The 18,931-nt window shown below is 44.0% G+C and overlaps 1 protein-coding gene across 8 annotated transcripts in view; it reads right to left on the bottom strand.

Annotated features, from left to right (window-relative positions):
• Positions 1 to 1,528: 1,528 nt before the first annotated feature.
• The window catches only part of KCNMB2 (potassium calcium-activated channel subfamily M regulatory beta subunit 2), a 314,437-nt gene continuing 297,034 nt past the window's right edge, over positions 1,529 to 18,931 (bottom strand). For all 8 annotated transcript variants that reach the window (XM_082224607.1, XM_082224609.1, XM_082224606.1 and 5 more), the window contains exons 4-5: positions 16,129 to 16,324; positions 1,529 to 4,808 (exon numbers count right to left, since the gene is read on the bottom strand). In XM_082224607.1, the coding sequence (XP_082080733.1) occupies positions 4,524 to 4,808; positions 16,129 to 16,324 (481 nt within the window). In that variant the 3' untranslated portion in view covers positions 1,529 to 4,523. The remainder of the gene's footprint in view (positions 4,809 to 16,128; positions 16,325 to 18,931) is intronic.

An 18,931-nucleotide genomic window follows, 5' to 3' on the forward strand; every position in this document is an offset into this window, starting at 1 on the left:
TGGGATTGGCAGAAGTGGGTGGAGCAACGAGTGTAAATTTAACCTCGACGCACTAGGTGTCACCCACCCATCTCTCTGATCTCCAACCAGGTCAATAAGAAGCATCATCAGAATTTAAGGACAGATTTCATCAACACATGGAGGGCAAATCATGGCTAGTGACATATGTGGCCTGGGGCCAGTTCTAAGGGCCAGACAGCATTCTGGAGGGCTGAATTTGGCCACCCAGGCCTCAAGCCCCGACTTCTGTTCTAGAAGATTCAGGGAAGGATAAACAAAACAGTCAATAGGACTGCAGCATCTTGCTTGCAAATAAAGGTGTGTGAGGTTGTGTTATTTTATTTAGAGAAACTGATATCTGAGGCTGAAATTCTGCTCCATCTGCACTCTACATTTAAAGCTTAAAAACTTAAAGCTTAAAAATGGAAAGCATAATGCTGGTGGTCAACAAAAGAGGTTTAAAGACTCTCTCAAGGCAAATCTATTAAAAAATGTAGTATAAACACCAACAACTGGGAAACACTGGCCTTCGAGCACTCCAGTTGGAGAACAGCCTTTACCAAAGGCGTCATGGGCTTTGAAGACACTCGAACTCAGGACAAAAGGGAGAAACGTGCTAAGAGGAAGGCACGCTTGGCAAACCCTCATCGTGATCAACTCCTGCCCGGAAACCAATTTCCCCACTGTGGAAGGACATGTGGATCCAGAATTGGCCTCCACAGTCACTTACTGTTAAAACCATGTTCATGGAAGACAATCCCTTGGTTGGGCTGGGGGATGCGACTGCACTCTTACGAACTCTGGTAGGGTTGCCATATTTCGATAAGTGAAAACCTGAACACAAAAGTTGCTGAGCTATGGGTTTTTGAGCTACCTTTAATGAAATTCGCCAAAATCTACATTGCCGACATGGGCTGCCATATGTCCGGATTTCCACAATTTCCACCCAGACACCGTTTGCGAGGGCTGAATTCTGGACGTATGGCAACCCTACACTCTGGGTATATGGTTTGGGTTTAGAAGATGTGACTGGGTTCAATGAGTCTTGCTCACAGATTGTTGCACAAGACTGCATAGGATGGCAGTACCAATTACTTAGAAGACTTTGGCTCGAATTTCCCCAGGTATGTATGAAAGACAGTAAGAGAGGCTAATCGTAGGCTGAATTTTGCTGGGATTTCGCTGGGAACATAGAACATGGGTAGGCAAACAAAGGCCCGGGGGCTGGATCAGGCCCAATCATCTTCTAAACCCGGCTCACGGACGGTCCGGGAATCACTGTGTTTTTACATGAGTAGAATGTGTGATTTTATTTCAAATGCATCTCTGGGTTATCTGTGGGGCATAAGAATTTGTTCATTTTTCTCTCTCCCTAAAACATAGTCAAGCCTTCCACAAGGTCTGAGGGACAGTGGACCGGCCCCCTGCTGAAAAGGTTTGCTGACCCCTGACATAGATCCTACCAAATGGGGTTTTTGGGGGGGGCATGGGGAAGGAAGAAAAAAAGAGGCCATTTCTGATTGCCAAGCATATTGAAATCTCAAAGGTTTAATTGAATAATTTTTGTACCAAATCACACAGTTTTGAAGTCCTGATTACACACCCCAGGAATTTATTTGCCTGAGAAAAAAAGCTGCATTATGGATTACAAGATCAAAGATTAATTTCACTGCTGCAGACTTCAATTGTACAGCTCAGACGACACTTGAATAGTTCATGAAGTCTTGTAACACCATAAAGTTCCCCCCCAACATTACATTATTGGAGTGGTGTCAGAGGAGGGGGGAGAAGTACGCGGAGAATGGACGAGCTGGACAGAAAAAATGTGCTTTCTCCTTTTGGCAAAAAAAAAAAAAAAGAAGGTTAACCTTTGCTTCCAATACACATATAAATAGTTCCTTTAAAAAAGTTCTATGGTAATTTTAGGGGATGATTGGTGAATACCTCACATTCTGCCTTTTAGGCGTTCCATGACCTGAACCTGACAAGATTGTCTTTTGAGTATAATCTAACAAAAGTTGTGAATACTATTTGTAATCCCACAGAGAGCGGGTGGAAAAATTCATTGCAAGTCTTGCCTTGCTCACCTTCCCCATTTATCCCTATGGCATGTTGGGCTTCAACATTGACTCTCAAAACTGCCCCGGACTGATATTCCTCTTTTTTCTCTTCCATTTTGTGACTTCCACTCCTCCCAATATCTGATGAGTTGTCACCTACTCACATTTTACTCACGCTTTACTCATGCTTTACTCTGACCCACTCCACCTACCACTCTCTCCACCTTCATATGGTGGCTTGGACCTTTTGCCTGCTGTGTGGCTATTCTCTGGTTCTATGTACCACCAAATGTACCACCTTTTCTTTTCAAGCGCTTGTACCAAAGCGGAGCTTAGAACAACAGAAACAAGACCTGCTACTAGCACTTGCAAAGTGTCTCCTTAGGCGGCCACTTAGTGTTCCCTAGTGGTAATGCATACCTCAGAGCACGTACATAGGGTGCTTCCAGATGGACCCTCTTTTCGGGGGGAATTCAATCGTATGCTGGCAAATTCAGGCTGCGTAATCAAACTTTGTCTGGAGATCTTGCGCTTCCCCCAAACATCAGATTTTTTGCGATAAGTAAAGTGATGGGAAAATGCAGCAGAAAGTGGGGGGGTGCCATTTGCCTTGACACAATGTTGTCTAACCCCTCCAAGAAAATCAGAATGCATAATAAATAGGTCATCTGGAAGCAGCTATGATTTATGCATGTTCCTGGTTCTGCAGCCTTACCGCAATTCAGTAAATAGTGTGAATTTCATCCCCTCCCTGCCCAATATGCTCTTGAATTTTTATTTTGCTGTGTACTGGTTAAAAAAGCCCACTTCTCTAGGAATAAGATTGTATGCTACCCATTCTCTTTACTAGCCTCTCAAATTGAAGGATGTTTTGCAAGAATGGTCACAACCACATTCTTATGCCACTTCAAATCCCGCAAAGAATCATGGGAGCTGTAGTCTGCTATGGGCACTGACCTCATAGACCTACAGTTCTCAGCACCCTTAACAAACAACAGTCCCCAGGATTCTCCTTGACTGTTAAAGTTGTATAAGAGAGCTTTAAGTTTATGGTGTAGATGTGACCTAAGTTTTATCTGAGTGAAAATGCCACTGTGAACGGCCTCTAAGACTCCCCCCGCCCCTGACGCTGCTCTTCTTAGTGACAGGCATATCCAGGTTTGGACATTACGAAATACAAGAAGGGCACTTCTCACTTTCAGTTAATAAAAGAAATAATAAAATATAACATATTCGTATTACAATACACCACTAGTTTTAATATATGTTTTTGTCCTCTTGTCTAGTATTCTTTTTTTTCTTTTTCTTTTAAATATACAGTAAAAAAATCTAAAATAGTTGGAAGTAAAAAATGAAAAAATAGCTGACTATGTGTTGTATTTTTGTTTTTTGTTTTAGTTCTTCTTTACAGTGATATGGTAGCAAATACAAGGAAAAAAAATACAGAGCAGAAACTTGAACGGAAAGTGTTTTCTGGTCCCATCTCTGCCAACAGGGCTCAGGTTGGAGTCGGAGATGAATGGAGTCGACGGGCGTGGTGAATTAATGCGATTTGTGGGGTTTGCTTTTTTGGCTGTAGCTTTGGTAAGATAATGATCTGTGAGTCCAAGATATTGCAAATAAATGTCTAAAACATTGGAAGGGAAAGCTTAACCCTGAGCATGAAGCCAACATGAAGAAAATCGCTCTGATCCAGAACTTTGAGAGTCCCCCCCTCTCCCTGCAATCCAGAAGAAGCTAAGTACTGCTCACATCCCAAGAAAATCAACCATGGCTAAAATGTCCTAAAGATTTTAGCGGTGGTGAAGTTTGATTAGCGTTCTCTGGGTAGGGGCCTGGATGTGAAGAATGCACACCCTGACTTCCTACTATTGTGTGGCTGCCCTTTGACCTTGGTTTAGGAGGCAGCTGGAGATACATTTCTGAATCCATCTTAGTTCAGCCAGACAAATCAACCCTCTCTCATCGTCCTCCAAATTTCCTTGTACTCCCCACGCCTTCTCCCTCCACAGCCTTAAGTGGAACTTAAACGGTTCGCATGGACACCCACGCAGCAATGTAATACATCCCTCCAGAATGGGTTTGCAACGAAATGGTGATGTGTTTCATCAACAAGGCTTGGCAAATGGGTCACACTGAGCCCTATTTTGGCTGTAGAAAAAGAAAGGAGAAAGAAAGAAAAGGGAAAAGAGAAAAGAAAGAAGTACCAATTTTGCGGCATAAACCAAGATTATGTAGACGGCCAACGCAAATGGCGATTCCTTCTCCCATCACCTGCATAATAACAGCATCACGTTTGCATATAGAACAGCCTTTTTTCATTATTGCTCTACTTCATAAAAAATATAAGGAACTTAGAACAGACGTACGCATTACAAACTTAAGGTTCTTTGGTGAAGAATGAAAAAACAACAACAACAGTATTTCAGCTGTCAATCCATCCCGGAAGTGAGCCGGCTGCTTCTATCTGTTGATCCTTTGGATCCTTTCACAGAGGAGGGACAGATACTGGGTCAACTTGACCATGGCAACGATAGCAAGCCCTCCTATCATCATACAAGTTGGCCAAAAGAGGGAGTGGAACAGCACGTTGGAGCTGTAGAGTTTGGTTAGCAATACATTCTTTTGAATGCCTTCGGGGTCATAGTAACAGGAGAAGTGCTGGTACTTTCTGAAGTTCTCCATGACGACATTCACGAGGGACAGAGACTCTTCAAAGTTCTTGCCACACTTGGGTATATATGAGCACTGTCGGAGGGGGAGAAAAACAAATGAGATAAGAGACAGTATGCATCCCTGGCCAAACCAAATGCTTGTGAATATGTATATACACCCATACATTTAAAATACAAATATGGCTTTCCTCAAAGAATGGATCCGTATTTACTTAGCTTTGACCAATCAGTCAAGAATTGTGCATGGAGGCACATGTCGCTCCCCCCCCGGGAAGATTTACAAACTCCCTTTTCGGATATTACAGAAGTATGAAAACAGGAAGCATCACTCACACTTCCTGCTTCGGCATCACTTGTGACTTACAAAGTAAATATTCCAACAAAGTGGTTTGATTATTTGAAAAGAAAACAAATCCAATATTTTTTTTCCAGCTCCCCGAGCCCTTAGCAATCAAAAGTAGAGAAAAGCAAACCGTAGCAGTTGAAACAGCTGGAGTCTAGACCAGAATCTGGGTTTTGGGCTGCAAAACTCGGAGAAATATATATATAGGGATAGAAGAAAAGGACACCCAGAATTCTTCTTACTGTTCTGTCTCTGCTGGAAATCTAAGTGCTTTCTCTTGCCTCTGGGATTGGTGTGATCAATGAACTGAAAAGGCTGCGCAGGTTTTGTGTTGACCTTCGGAGGCTTGGTAGTGCAGACCTTCTGGGACACAAGTCTCACTCTTTCCCCAGCAGTGTCAGTAATATCACCGGCTCCAAGATGGCTTGGAGGTGGGAGGAAAGTGACAACGGGTACCCCAAGGGACCCACACTAAGTCCCAGACTCTGGATTCCTGCTTTCATTACTTTGGCACACACAGCTGTATTCCCAGCCTGTGGAACAGATGGCACCTCGTCAAGCCAAACAGCTGGAAGTAACCATCAGTTATTCTTGCCTGCCACTGGCAAGAGCACCTCACCGTTTCTGTTTACCTTGTTATAGTAGGAAAAAAAGAGGTAAAACTCGGGTTAAATTACACATTGTTTGGGCTCACGTCTTGAGGAGCAGAGCCCCCAAGCCTTAATGTCCTGAGATAAGGGTACCGGGTGCACTGGGTTACCATAGCAACATCCACGAGGTTGAGCGTATGACTTGCTGAGTCATTCGCCCCCTTATTGGTTCAGGAAATAGGCCTACGTGTAAAGATGGGGATCCTGGTCTCTGGGGCATTGCTTTCATTGTATGATGTCTTGTCCATGTTCTGCTGTCCTGTTGCACGCCCTCCTGCCCTGTTTGCTGTCAGGGTTTGACTCTGAATCTGTGAGAGGCCATGGTTTTTACACAATAGCGTGAGCTATTATGGCAATAGTGTTAGTGAATCTCTCTGCACATATGTATCTCTGCTTCAAAAACCAGAAGAACTGTATTTAGTAGATAATAGTGGCTGCCTTTGTCTTCTGTCTGGAAACAATAAATGCTTTGTTACTTTGAACTGTTTCCCCCCTTAACTGGGGACTCTGGAAGAAGCTCTGGAAGAAGAAGGAGCAGGAAATCTCTGGAAGACTCTGCCGGGGATCCACATAGTCTGATGATACAAATCACTCTGGTTGAGGTGTGGTGAACTACCAACAGACTTCCACAAGTCACCAGCAACATTGCTAGGCAGGGGTGGCCCAATGGGACCATATGCCACTGGTTCTGAATGTGCTGCAGTGGCTGCCATTGAGCTACCAGACCCAGTGGTATGTACCGGCATACAAAGCCCTCAATGGCTTGGTACCCAAGTACATAAAAGAGTGCCTTCACCATCTACCATTTCAAATTCATCTCAAAAACCAACTCAAATTCTGTGATCAGCAGGTGAGGCCTTGTCAGCAGGTCTTGGCTCATGACAGGGCCTTCTCAGTGGTGGTTCCGATTTGTGGAATGCCGTCCCTCGTGAAGCATGCCTGACTCCCTTATGCAGCTTATATAAATAATGTAAGTTACATAATTTCGTTGAAGCAGAAAGCAAAACGAATATTGTACCGTAGTTTTCAGTGGAAGATGAATCGCAGCGGAATGGAAACAGTGCTGTATATGACACACACGGCGCAGAATGGAAAACAATAGCTTTTTGCATAATGAGTTACTGCTGGTGCTAAGAGGAGGTGCATCATGGGATACTTCCAAGTGGTCCAGGGTCTCTCACATTCCTTGGCATCATGGGAAGAAACAACACTGCAGCCACTCCTACCCACACCAGGAAAACATGAATACTGTGCTTTACTGCTGGTGTGATGGCCTCCCAGAGATTAGTGGAAGCCATTTATTTCTCCTGGGATTCTATCTAAAAGTAGAATGAAAGTAGGAAGCATCTCCATCATTCTGGTTGGCTTCAGAACAACATTGCATGATGATCAGAGCAGTAACCTTCTTCTCACGTCAGTGGTGGAGAACCTGCATTGCTGGACACGACTCCCAACATCCCAGGTCATTGGCCAGGCTGGTTGGGGCTGATGGGAGTTGGAATCCAACAGTATCTGGAGAGCCTCAGGTTCCCCACTCCTGGTTTCCTGGCAGAGAGAAAAATGGCAGCCACTAGGTTCTGGTGTTGCTACTACCAGAACCTCAAACTACAGTGGTGGAAGTGAAAAAGGTCAGCCAGAGACGAGGATCTGGCTTCAGGAAATCATTTGCCGCCCACCATCTCTCTGAGTCCTCAGATTTCATCTGAAAGTTCTTGTAAAAAGATCTTGCAGTTGAGCCTTATGCATGATTCATAGGAAGCTTATGATGGATGAAGTTTGCTCACCGTTTGGCAGTGCGTCTAAATAAACATGATCAGCCTGTCCTTCATTAAATAACAACATTAAATAACATTAAATAACAGCATTAAATAACAACAGACTTCTGGAGGCAGGTAAAGAGTGAGAATCAGCAAGAAAACAACAATTAAAAGTCATTTGTTCATTGGGGAGCATCACCACTTCGCCTCTCAAGTCCATTCTGAGACCTAAAAGTGCAGTGTAAGTAACTTAGTAGGGAGCTAGACTAACCATTTGGTGTGATTGATCTAGGATCCAGTTCTTTGTTTAGAAATTAAAAGGACGTGAACAGAGACCAATGATTATACCATGATCACACTTAGTGAAGTCTGGGGAGAGGGCTGCAGTTCAACGGTAGAGCATTTGCTTTGCATGCAAAACTTAGTTGGTTAGAGCGTGGTGCTGACAATGCCAAGGTTGCGGGTTCGATCCCTGTCTCCTCCATATCTGCATATTCCTGCCTTGCAGGGGGTTGGACTAGATGATCCTCAGGGTCCCATCCAACTTGATACTTCTATGGTTCTATGCAGAAGGTCCTAGGGTCAACCCATGGCATCTCCAGATAGGGCTGTAAATACCCTGACTGTAACCTTGAAGAGCCACTGCGAGTCAGTGTGGACAATACTGAGATAGAACTCAGTATAAGGCAGGTTTCTGTGCTCCTAAGGTCAGTGAAGGCTGATCCATTTGGGCAAATGGGACACTGCCCCACCAAATTCAAGCTGCCCTCAGCCAGACCCCACCTGCCTGCCTTCTTACTTACAACCAGAACAGGGAGTCGCCCTGTTAGCCAGCTTCCTCCTCCTTAGTTTCTTTATATATATATAAATATACATTTTTATTGATTTTTTTAACATATCAGTTCCAACAGTCATGCAACATATCTTCTCATCTTATACAATGTTTTAGATTTCCGTCAACACCTCTGATGATTTTCTGTTCTTTATCACTTATTCTGCATTTCTTAATTTCTGTGTTGCATTTAATTGTCCTCAACTAATAATTCTTTTCATAGTCTTTCTTGTAACATTTCAGATAATTCACCTTACAAAACTTCTTGCAATCCTGCTAGCGTAATCTGTTCATCACAATTCCTTTTCAAATAGTTCATATATTTACTCCAGGCTTCTAAGAATCTCTGATCCCGCAGGTTTCGAATCCTTCCTGTTAATTTATCTAATTCTGCATAGTCCATTCCTCCTCCTTAGTTTCAGTGTTGCACGGCATGGAGAAAGTGGATAGAGAATTTTTATTATTATTATTCCTCTCACATAGCACTAGAACACATGGATGCCTAATGAAGGCGAAAGTTGGAAGATTCAGGACAGATGAAAGAAAGGATTCGCCCAATTATGGAACTCACGCAGTGATGCTCGCCAACTTCCAAGACTTTAAAAGAGGATTGGAGGACAAAATCATGGAGGGAAAGGCTATCAATGGTGACTAGCCAGGATGGTTACACTCTGCCTTCATGGTCGGAAGCAGTAATGCTTCTGAATGCCACAGGAGGGAAGAGAACTCGTGTTCTTGGGTCTTGCTTGATGGATTCCCACAGGCACCTGGTTGGTCACTGTGAGAACAGGGGCTGGACTAGGTGGGTCATTGGCCTGAGACAGCAGGCTCTTCCTATGCCTCTGCAGAACTCAACAGGGAGGAAGATGGGGACAAAACTGGAAATTAGTGGCTCCACCTGCCACGGTCTCTAGCTCTAACTACCTGCTGCCTTACTAGTTCAAGAAAAAAGCACACCAAGAACTCTGGCCAATATAAGTTTCAATAGTGTGGCAGAAATGACTGACAGAATCTGTGACCAGGGAGAAGAGTCGGTGGAAGAGGATTGGAAGAAATTTAAAGACTACTTGCAGAAATACTGTAAAATTAATGAATGTTAAAATGATGTTGGAATGGAAAATAAGTGGTATTGGCAAAAAGATTATTAAGAATATGCAAATATGGATTGATAATGGTTGAAAATACATAGTTATAATAGGTTAAGATATTGAGTAAAGATAAATGATAGTGGGTAAGGATTTGCTGAAAGGAATTTTTAAACGGGAATACAAAAGGGGAGGTGTGAGGAAGTCAGGAAACAAGTAAATGAACTATAAGACATGAAATACTGATTTTTCTTTTTCTTAACTGTTTTTCACTTTTTGTGTGTTTTGTTTTTGGTATTTTTGTATCCTTTTTTTCTTTTTTCTACTCTATTTTTTATATTTAAATTTTGTAACCTTTTATTATTTCTAAAATTCTAATAAATATTATCTTAATATATATATATATATATATAAGTTTCAATAGTGGGAGTGGTCCCTACTCACAAATCAATAGTCAACTGTAACAAAAACTAATCCATTCAAAAGTATGTATTCTGACAAGGATTACAAACTCGAATAGAGATTACAAACTCAAACAGAGATTACAAACTCAAACTCATAAGGATATGTATAACACAATAATTCATTACAGTATTAGAGATAAGAGTTTATGAGTAGAGATAAGTTCATGTTAGTCCATAGATTTGATGTGAAGATCTTAGTTTCAATCATTGAGCAGAAGTTAGAAGTCAATTATGGATCAGAAACCAGGATAGGGCCCTGTTTCAATGTACTCACCTTCATCAGATAATTTTTAAGGGGTCGTGTAAATTTGAAGTATTCGTATAAATATATCCTGTTATTTTCTACGTTTCTCAGAGATAACAACTAAGTGTGGGTAGATCAAGGTGTATCTTGAGCTTTTCTGTGCTTTACTAGTTCAGCCACTTAAGATACATGCACGATGGGTGGAGGAGAATGGTTCAAGGGCACACCAGGCCTGGAGTTTGAGTGACCACATCCAGAAAAACTGGAAGTCAACAACAGCATGGTTGTGTCCTAGTTGCTGCTAGGAACTTCTTTGGGTACGGAGCTTGTCTTGCCTCTGAGATGAACACGGAACATCTCTGCCTAGAGCGGATTTGCTGAAGGACTCGGCAAGAGTATTTTAAATTCCATTCTAGGTCAAGAAGTCAAGCATTACCATCAAGGGATGTTGCATTAACAAAACTGATTTGGGATTCAGTTTGCACAATGGTATGTCAGAGGGCGGGATGGGGAACGATAAAGGAGAGGAAGCCCTAGAGAGGCAATCATAACCTGTAAAAACAGCCTTGAGTCAAGCAAGCATTAACTGTACCTGCATTAGATTAAGAGGAAGCAGCAGCTGGGGGGATTTAAGTGTGAATTAAAACAGGCAGAAACTCTTTGAGATTTCAAGAGCTAATGTAGCATAGCAGCTAAGGGCCAAACCAGACATTGCAGGCAGCCAGGGGTAACTTTTATCTGACACATTAAAAAGCCCTTAAAGGAGCCTGGTACTGGGGGGTGATAAGCTTGGCAGAAGGAATGGCACAATTGCTATTTAACCGTTTCCCGTCTAGCTGTTTTTCTGCTAGCAATTGCTCCTGTGGTGTTTGTGTGAGTGTGAAATACAGATGTTTTTAAAACAGCAGCAGCAGCAACAACAACAACTAAACACGAGAACTACCATTGTTGTTTATCCAGCCCTGTAATCCTTGCATAACTGAACATCTCATTCTGCACCAAGCACCACCGAAGCTAATTAAACTGCCATAACATCCTTTTGCACTCTTGTCTTTAAATAGTTGCAAACTCCAGAGTTTGGGGTTTTTACATCATGCCCAACCTCCCCCTCTGCACTCCCTGCCTGCCTCTTGAGCTGTTTTTCTTAACATCTAGCCCAGAGAAGGGTAAGTTGGATCCTCCTAACAGAGGGTCCATGTTGTGCTTGGCCCTGAAACGCTTCCCTAACCGGCTTGTGGGCGGGGCTTGCCCTGCTCCAAGCTGGTGGTGCCACAGTTATGCCAATGGCCTTTAGCCAATCAGCAGCATGGCAAGGTTGGGGGTTGGGGGTATTTATTTGGCAGTGCGACATAGGGACCTCCTTTTTCTTCGCGCTGCCGAACACCCGTCCGCCCACCTGTTAATTAGGTCGTGTTTGGCCTTGCTTTGGACTTTGGTTGGTCGCCTGTTTTGGAATGGCGGCCAGGTAGGAATTTTTTCCAATGTGGCAGATTGGCTGTGGCCACTTGGTTTTTGCCTACCTCTTAGCAATCGTCACAGCGTTGTAAGGTTTGGCGGTTAGGCATTGGTTTAGGGGAATGTGGGGAGGTGCGGTGCGGCAATTACCTGCCCCTCCAATGAATAGGGTATTCCGTTAAAGGAATCCGGGGGTCTGGATCTCGTCCGAAGCCCGGAGAGGGGCTAGGGCCATGCCAGGACCCCCGGGAATCCCAGGGGTGAGCACCAGTCAATATACACTGACGGAGATCCCCCTGTTGGTTGTTTACCCTTCCAGGCTTCCTGCAGGGTGGGGCAGGAGCCAGCTATAGTTTGATACCAATGTCTAAGCCAATACCAGTCACATCTGTGTATTTTAATAAAGTTGTGGCCAAAAATTGCCCATTAACATTTAAACTAAATTCTGTCTCCACTGTCTTTATTTCCATGGGGGCTGGGTTTTGGGGCTTGAAGCACAATGCAAAAGCTTGCTCACTATTTTGTGCCGTTTTAGTTGGTACAAAAAGAAAGGTCTTATTCTGGATTCTGCCACCCGCCACTGGAGCAATGCTGTGGATTAATATTGGCTATACTGAGACCTCTGGTTTGGTTGCATCCAGTGTGGGATGGAGAGATAGAGTGTCAGGCAAGCAGAGGCTTTTTTAAAAAAGGTCCCCTCTCTGAACCACCTTTCTTCTTCTTTTTTTTTGCAGGCCGAGATCTACGTTCTGTCTCTACAATGGAATAACGATGGGCATTTTGAAGAATGAAAAACGGCAAGTGTTTTCTCTGCCTCCCTCGGTGCAGCGTGCAAAGTCCCAGAAAATGCCACTGCTGCTTCAGCAGCGGGTGGGTGGGAATGGCTGGTAGACAGGCATTGTTGTCTATGTTTCCCCTGATAGCACACAGGCCCCAAGGTGCGTTTACCCCTTTCAATTCCCTACACAAGGAATAATCACATTTTATCCAGTGTTAAAATACCGCTGTATTGAGCAATGGGGAAAGAACTGCTGTTTGAGCCAAAAATGGAAAATTGTTACATTTTTATCCCACCCTTCACCTGGGATATCTAAGCATACTTCGTTCTTTTCAGTGCTTTTCCCCCAAGAAAAATAGGTGCTGGAACTTACCATGAAGCTCTTACAATAAGTCGCCAGGCGACTTGAGGCAGCTCTGAAAAGATGCTGGTTTGACAACAGCTGCATTCACGACCCACAGAGGGGCTACAAACTATGGCAAGCTGCCTCCCTGGCTGGTTTGGGGGTTGCCCCTGGTTCTGGTGCATGTCAAATAAATGCACCCCCTCCCTCGTTCTGTTAGATTCAGGCAGGTGGCTAGGGCAGCTTGGAAGGGCCCTCGTGCAAATAAGCGCAAGTGCAATGATAGAGGCCTGGCCAGAAAGCTTAAAGCCCATCGCTGCTTCTCTGGGAAAAACTTTGGAACAGCGACCTAAAATTCACAGCATGTTATTCTTTGAAGGAGAACTACCTGAAAATGACTTATAGATGGTATTTAATTCCGAACAGACTTGCTAAAATGTATAAGTCCAAATCAGATAAGTGCTGGAGATGTAATGAGGTTGAGGGTACATTTTATCATATGTGGTGGACTTGCAAAAGGGTATTGGGAAATGATATATAATGAATTGAAAAAAATGTTTAAAAGTACCTTTCAAAAAACAAAATAAAACCAGAGTCCTTTTTGTTGGGGATAATTCAGAGGGAAATTCCCAGGTGTCAAAAAATACTATTTATGTATGCTACTACGGCAGCCTGTGTTTTGTTAGCCCCCAAATGGAAAACGAGTGAGGTCCCAACCGAAGAAGAACGACAACTTAAACTCATGGAATATGTGCAGCTTGCAGATTTAACATGTAGAATAAGAGAACAAGAAGAATGTACATTTAAAGAAGACCGGAAAATGTTTACTGAATATATGAGTGAAAATTGTGTTCATTTAAAAACGCTGGTAGCATTAAGATAAATTCAACAGTGTAACTAAGTTTTGATGGATGTAACAATGGATTCCTGAGTGGTTTAGTTCATGTAAAATATGCAGGGATGTATGGTATGCAAAATGAACCATGGAAAGAGAAGAAGGGAAGTCACTGATATTTTAAGGTAGTTTAAACAAATATTTTGAAATGCAACTTAGAAAATTTAATAATATCTTCCGTATTTTTTTGCTCTATAAGACGCATTTCCCCCCTCCTAAAAAGTAAGGGGAAATGTGTGTGCGCCTTATGGAGCAAATGCAGGCTGCGCAGCTATCCCAGAAGTCAGAACAGCGATCGTGCAGCGATCCGTCTTGCTGTTCTGCCTTGTGGGATAGCCGGGCAAAGCCTCTTCAGGGCAGGGGGAGGAGCGCTTTCCCTTCCCTGAAGAGGCTTTGCATTGCTTTCGCTGAAGCCAGAACAGCAAGAGGGATTGCTGCGCAGAGATCCCTCTTGCTGTTCTGGTTTCTGGGATTCAGAATATTTTTTTTCTTGTTTTCCTCCTCCAAAAATTAGGTGTGTCTTATGGTCTGATGCGTCTTTTAGAGCAAAAAATACGGTATATATCTATATATCCCATCACTATATATATATATAGCCTGTAGCTTGACCAATCACAGCTAGGATCTAGGTGGAGTCATAGATCTAAAAAAAGTGGACTTGCACATGCTGGCTGTCTTCCATTTTGACTTGAAATGTTCATTTCGGGTTTTTCAGAAGAATGTAAAGGAAAGAAACGGGTGGTGGTGGGGCGCCGGCCCTCAATGGTGCCCACCTGAGAGGTGCCATAACTGTGCTCTGGCTGAAGGAAAGCACTGGTTCTTCCTCCTCCCTCGTTTTATTCTCACAACGATCCTCTAAGGCAGGTGGAGTGGCAGTGACTCGCCCCATGCACTCAGTGAGCTTCACGCACTGGCTGTAGATGCTGAAGCGGCTGCAGTGACTGAAGAGCAGCTGCGCTCTCCTTGCAAAATGGGTCGAAACAATTGCCTAGAAAGGCCTGAAGCATCGCAGCACCTCCGTGTGTGCTTGCTGTGGGGCGGACCTCCTGCTGTGCCAGTGGAACATCACAAAACAGGCTGTTAACCCAACGTTTGTTATGCTGGCGTTTGCAATTATACATCTGCCAGCAATTACTGGGATCTGGGCTCTAGTATCTGATTTCACCCTATCTCAGGCAATTAAATCTCTGTGTAACAAGGACCGCTGCATCTCTGAGTGCCTGGGTATAGATAATGAATAGATACATTTGCCTGAACATCATCCGTGCAGAGTTGAGGGACCTACTGTGCCCCTTTACACAAAGACAGACAAACAGCCATCTGGAGAGAGAGAGAGATGCACATTACAGAACGGCGCTGTGATGTGCAGGTAATGTGGCATTGGTACAGATGTACTTGCAGTCCAGCAGGCAGCGTTCTACACACAAATATATACCGTATTTTTTGCACCATAACACTCACTTTTTTCCTCCTAGAAAGTAAGGGGAAATGTCTGTGCGTGTTATGGAGCGAATGCCTACGGATGGAGGGGGATCTGCTGCAGTCGTGAGCAGAGGATCCATGGTTCCCCTTCCTTCCCTCCTCCATGGCTTGCTTTGAAACAGCAAAGCGGGAGAAGAGCCACTGAGTGGGGAGGAGAGAGGGACAGAGAGCCTGCTTGCTTTAAAGGAGCAAAGCGGGAGAGGAGAAGAGCCTTCTCCTCTTATACCCCTCTTCTGCATTATTAACAGCATCCTTCTCCACCCACCCCACGCTGTTCCTTGTCCCTTGAGTGCTTTTCCTTCCCTCCCCACTTAAAACGTGGTTACAAAGCACGGATCCACATGGATCCTCAGGATTTTTGCACTGGGTCACCCCAAATTCACCATCAGATCACATAGCATGTCGATGGCTACAGCTTGCACCAAAAAAAATCATGCACCCGCTGTTGCCTGGGGCCGCAGTGGTGCAAAAACGTGGCTACAAAGCATGGATCCACATGGATCCTCAGGATTTTTGCATTGGGCTACCCCAAACTCACCATCAGATCACATGTCTGTGGCCACAACATGAACCACAAAAATCATACATCCACTGTTTCATTTAGAATATTTTTTTTCTTGTTTTCCTCCTCTAAAAACTATGTGCGTGCTATGGTCAGGTGCGTGTTATAGAGCGAAAAATACGGTACTCTCTGCATTGTAAAGCTCGTTCTCTTTTCAGTATGGAAGGAAATGGGGCTGTAGCTTGGCATCAGAACACATGTTCTGTATGCCAAAGGCCCCAGGCTCTATCCGGGAATCCCTTGGCAGTGCTGTGAAAAACTACAGCCTGGAACCCGTAGAGCTGTTGTCAGTCAATATAAACCAGGCATGGGGGTCCTGTGGCCCTCCAGATGTCGAAGGGCTCCAGTTCCTTTCACCTCAAGCCAGCATGGTCAATGGTCAGGATTAATGGGCCTTGCAGTCCAGCAACATTTGGAAGACCACAGGTTCTCCAGCTCCCCTGCCTAGCAAATATCGAGTCCATTTGCACTGAAAATGGATGAGCAACTGGATTTGTTCTTACCTCAGAATTAATTTTCATTGTCTCTTCTGTGTGGTAAAGCAAGCACTTTTGCCCCGAAGACGATACGTTGACATACACTTGCAAGCACGGGTACTGAGAGGTTTTCAAGCAGTCCGGACCGCAGCTGAACGAGCAGTTGAAGGTTTCTGTGATGGAGATGTTGAGGAGCGTGCACTGCGTCTCTGCTGTCCAAACACTGGCCAGGAAAGAGGGAAAGAGAATTTGGACAGAGAAAAGGCTTAAAAGGTTGGAATACCGCAAAATTCCGTGGCCAGATTGCTCACCAGAACAAGATGGTTTGAGCATGTAACACCATGGGCAGCCAATTAGTTTCTGGGCTGAATTCAAAGTACTGGTGTTGACCTATTATATATGGCTATACATGCTGACTTTGGCCATTAAATAATCTATGGCCTGTTAAAGGGGTGGGGACTGTTATTATGATTATTTTTATGCTGTCTATTATTATTGCAACTATTACAGTGGTACCTTGGTTTTTGAATGTAATCCATTCAGGACCAGCCCAGGACATTTAGTAGGGTTGCCATATCCCCCAAAGTGAAAATCAGGACAAAATTGTTGAGGTTTTGTGTGTGTGTGTTGTGTGTCAAAGTTGTTGATGACATTTTGTTTCCTGTTTCCTGGACGTGGTCTGGGAAAACCTGAGGCGAACCACAAAATGGCAATTAGATAAGTAAATAAGGCTGAGAAAAGAGCCACCAAAATGAAGTTTTTCTCCCTCCCTAGATGGCTTGAAAAGAGGATTGGAAAAATTGTTGGGGGAGAATGAGGCTACCAATGGCTTCCAGCTGGAGGCAGCAATACTTTTGAATGCCAGTTGCTGGAAACCACAGAGGGAGAGGGCTCTTGGGCTCGAATCCTGATAGCATCTACTGTATCTATCTATCTATCATCTATCTATCTATCATCTATCTATATCTATCTATCTATCTATCTATCTATCTATCTATCTATCTATCTATCTATCTATCATCTATCATCTATCTATATCTATCTATCTATCTATCTATCTATCTATCTATCTATCTATCTATCATCTATCTATCTATCATCTATCTATTTATCTATCTATCTATCTATCTATCTATCTATCTATCTATCTATCATCCATCTATTTATCTAATCTATCTCTTCAACTGGTTTGGCTTTGAAAAACGATCAAACCCTCCAAGTGTCCCTATTTTCCAGGGACAGTCCCAGATTTACAGAAGCCGTCCCGGTTTCTGATTTGATCCCAGAACATCCCACTTTTCCTTAGGACCTCCCTATTTTCATGCAAGAAATGTTGGAGGGTATGGCAGGACATCCCTATTTAATCAGAGATATGCTATTTTTCTAGAAAAAGAGTTGCTGGAACTCACCATAACCGCCTCCCTTGTTCTCTTATAATGGTAATGGCGCCCACTTGAAAGGTGACGGAACTGAGTTCCCTTTAGTTTCAGTCGGAAAAAAGCCCTGGTTGGAAGGTATGAACTATTCCTCCTAATGCTTAGGGCCATCTTATCCATAGGCGCTAGGGGTGCAGCGCACTCAGGCGCCGAGATCTCAGGGGCGCCAGGCCAAGAGTCCAGAGCCCGCGAGTCTGGGGAAGAGCTCGCTTGTCGGTCGGAGAGCCATGGCAGGCTCTTCTGCTGCGGGCGGCTCTGCGCTACGGGTTCGGGGGCGACCAAGCCAGTGAGATGCTGAGGTGGCCAGCCGGCTCTGCTCTCCTGCGCGCCTGGGACTGGGCAACCTGGGGTGTGTGGGGGTCTTTGCACCCCGGCCCCGCATATGCTGAAGACAGCCCTGCTAATGCTGATGCAAGTCTCCCTGTGCTCAGGTTTACGTAGCCCAAAACTGCAGACCATGTTACAAATGACAGCTTCCTTCTCCCTTCTCCCCACAATTTGAGTAACGTTTCCTAAATCATTTCAGCAAAGATCTGTAGAAACTGTTGTGCCTCAGAAACCTTTAGAGAGAAACCTGGCTAGGAAGCCAGTGGTATTTAAATTCCAAAACCACCCTCTTTTCAGGGATCCTTAATTAGACATCCCTGCCAATTACAGTTAAGGTCAAATTATTCCTCTGCAATCACTGGTGATGTTCTTAACCCACATGGCACTCCAGACTCCTTCCATGAATATCAAAGCATCATACGGTCTAGAAAGTAGTGGAGTCTGACAAGATCCCAGTGAGGTAGAATGTTTTGTGTCTGTGTGTGTGGGGGGGTTGCTTTTGGCTTTAAAAAGGGGTCAGATAAATTCAACGGGATGGCAACATGTCCTAGGACATGCCTCCATCTGAAGGGCTGGGACAGTCTTCCAACTGAAGCCAGCCTCTATTTGAAGCCCTATCTGGTCCAAGTCTGTTTTGAAGATAAAGAACCCCAATAATTTAAGAACCAAAGAAAAGCCTCATTGGGTCAGGCCAGTGACCCATCTTGTCCAGCACCCCCATAACACAAGATGCCTATGGGGCGCAAGCAAGCAGAAGGGCTGCAGGAAAGATGAAGCAGAAAAAAACACACAAGTGATCTCATCCCTAGCAAAATTATTGCTAGGATATGTAGTGAGTGTCTCACTTTGAGGAAAATTATTACATAGATCAGCAGGATTTCCACTTGTGAGGAAGGCATTAGTCTTACACCAGAAAGAAGAAATAACCCCTCAAAGTGCTGCAAAATAGCTTGATCCTTTTTACAAATTAAACTTCCATTTTCCTTCCATTTGAAAGCTTATAGTTTTCTCTAGGCCGCTGATTATTACTGCCACTCCCTGCTGAATTAGTCCAGGGCTGTATTTTG

The sequence above is a fragment of the Podarcis vaucheri genome, assembly GCF_965113315.1.
Source record: "Podarcis vaucheri genome assembly, chromosome: 5".
NCBI classification, from domain to species: Eukaryota; Metazoa; Chordata; class Lepidosauria; order Squamata; family Lacertidae; genus Podarcis; species Podarcis vaucheri.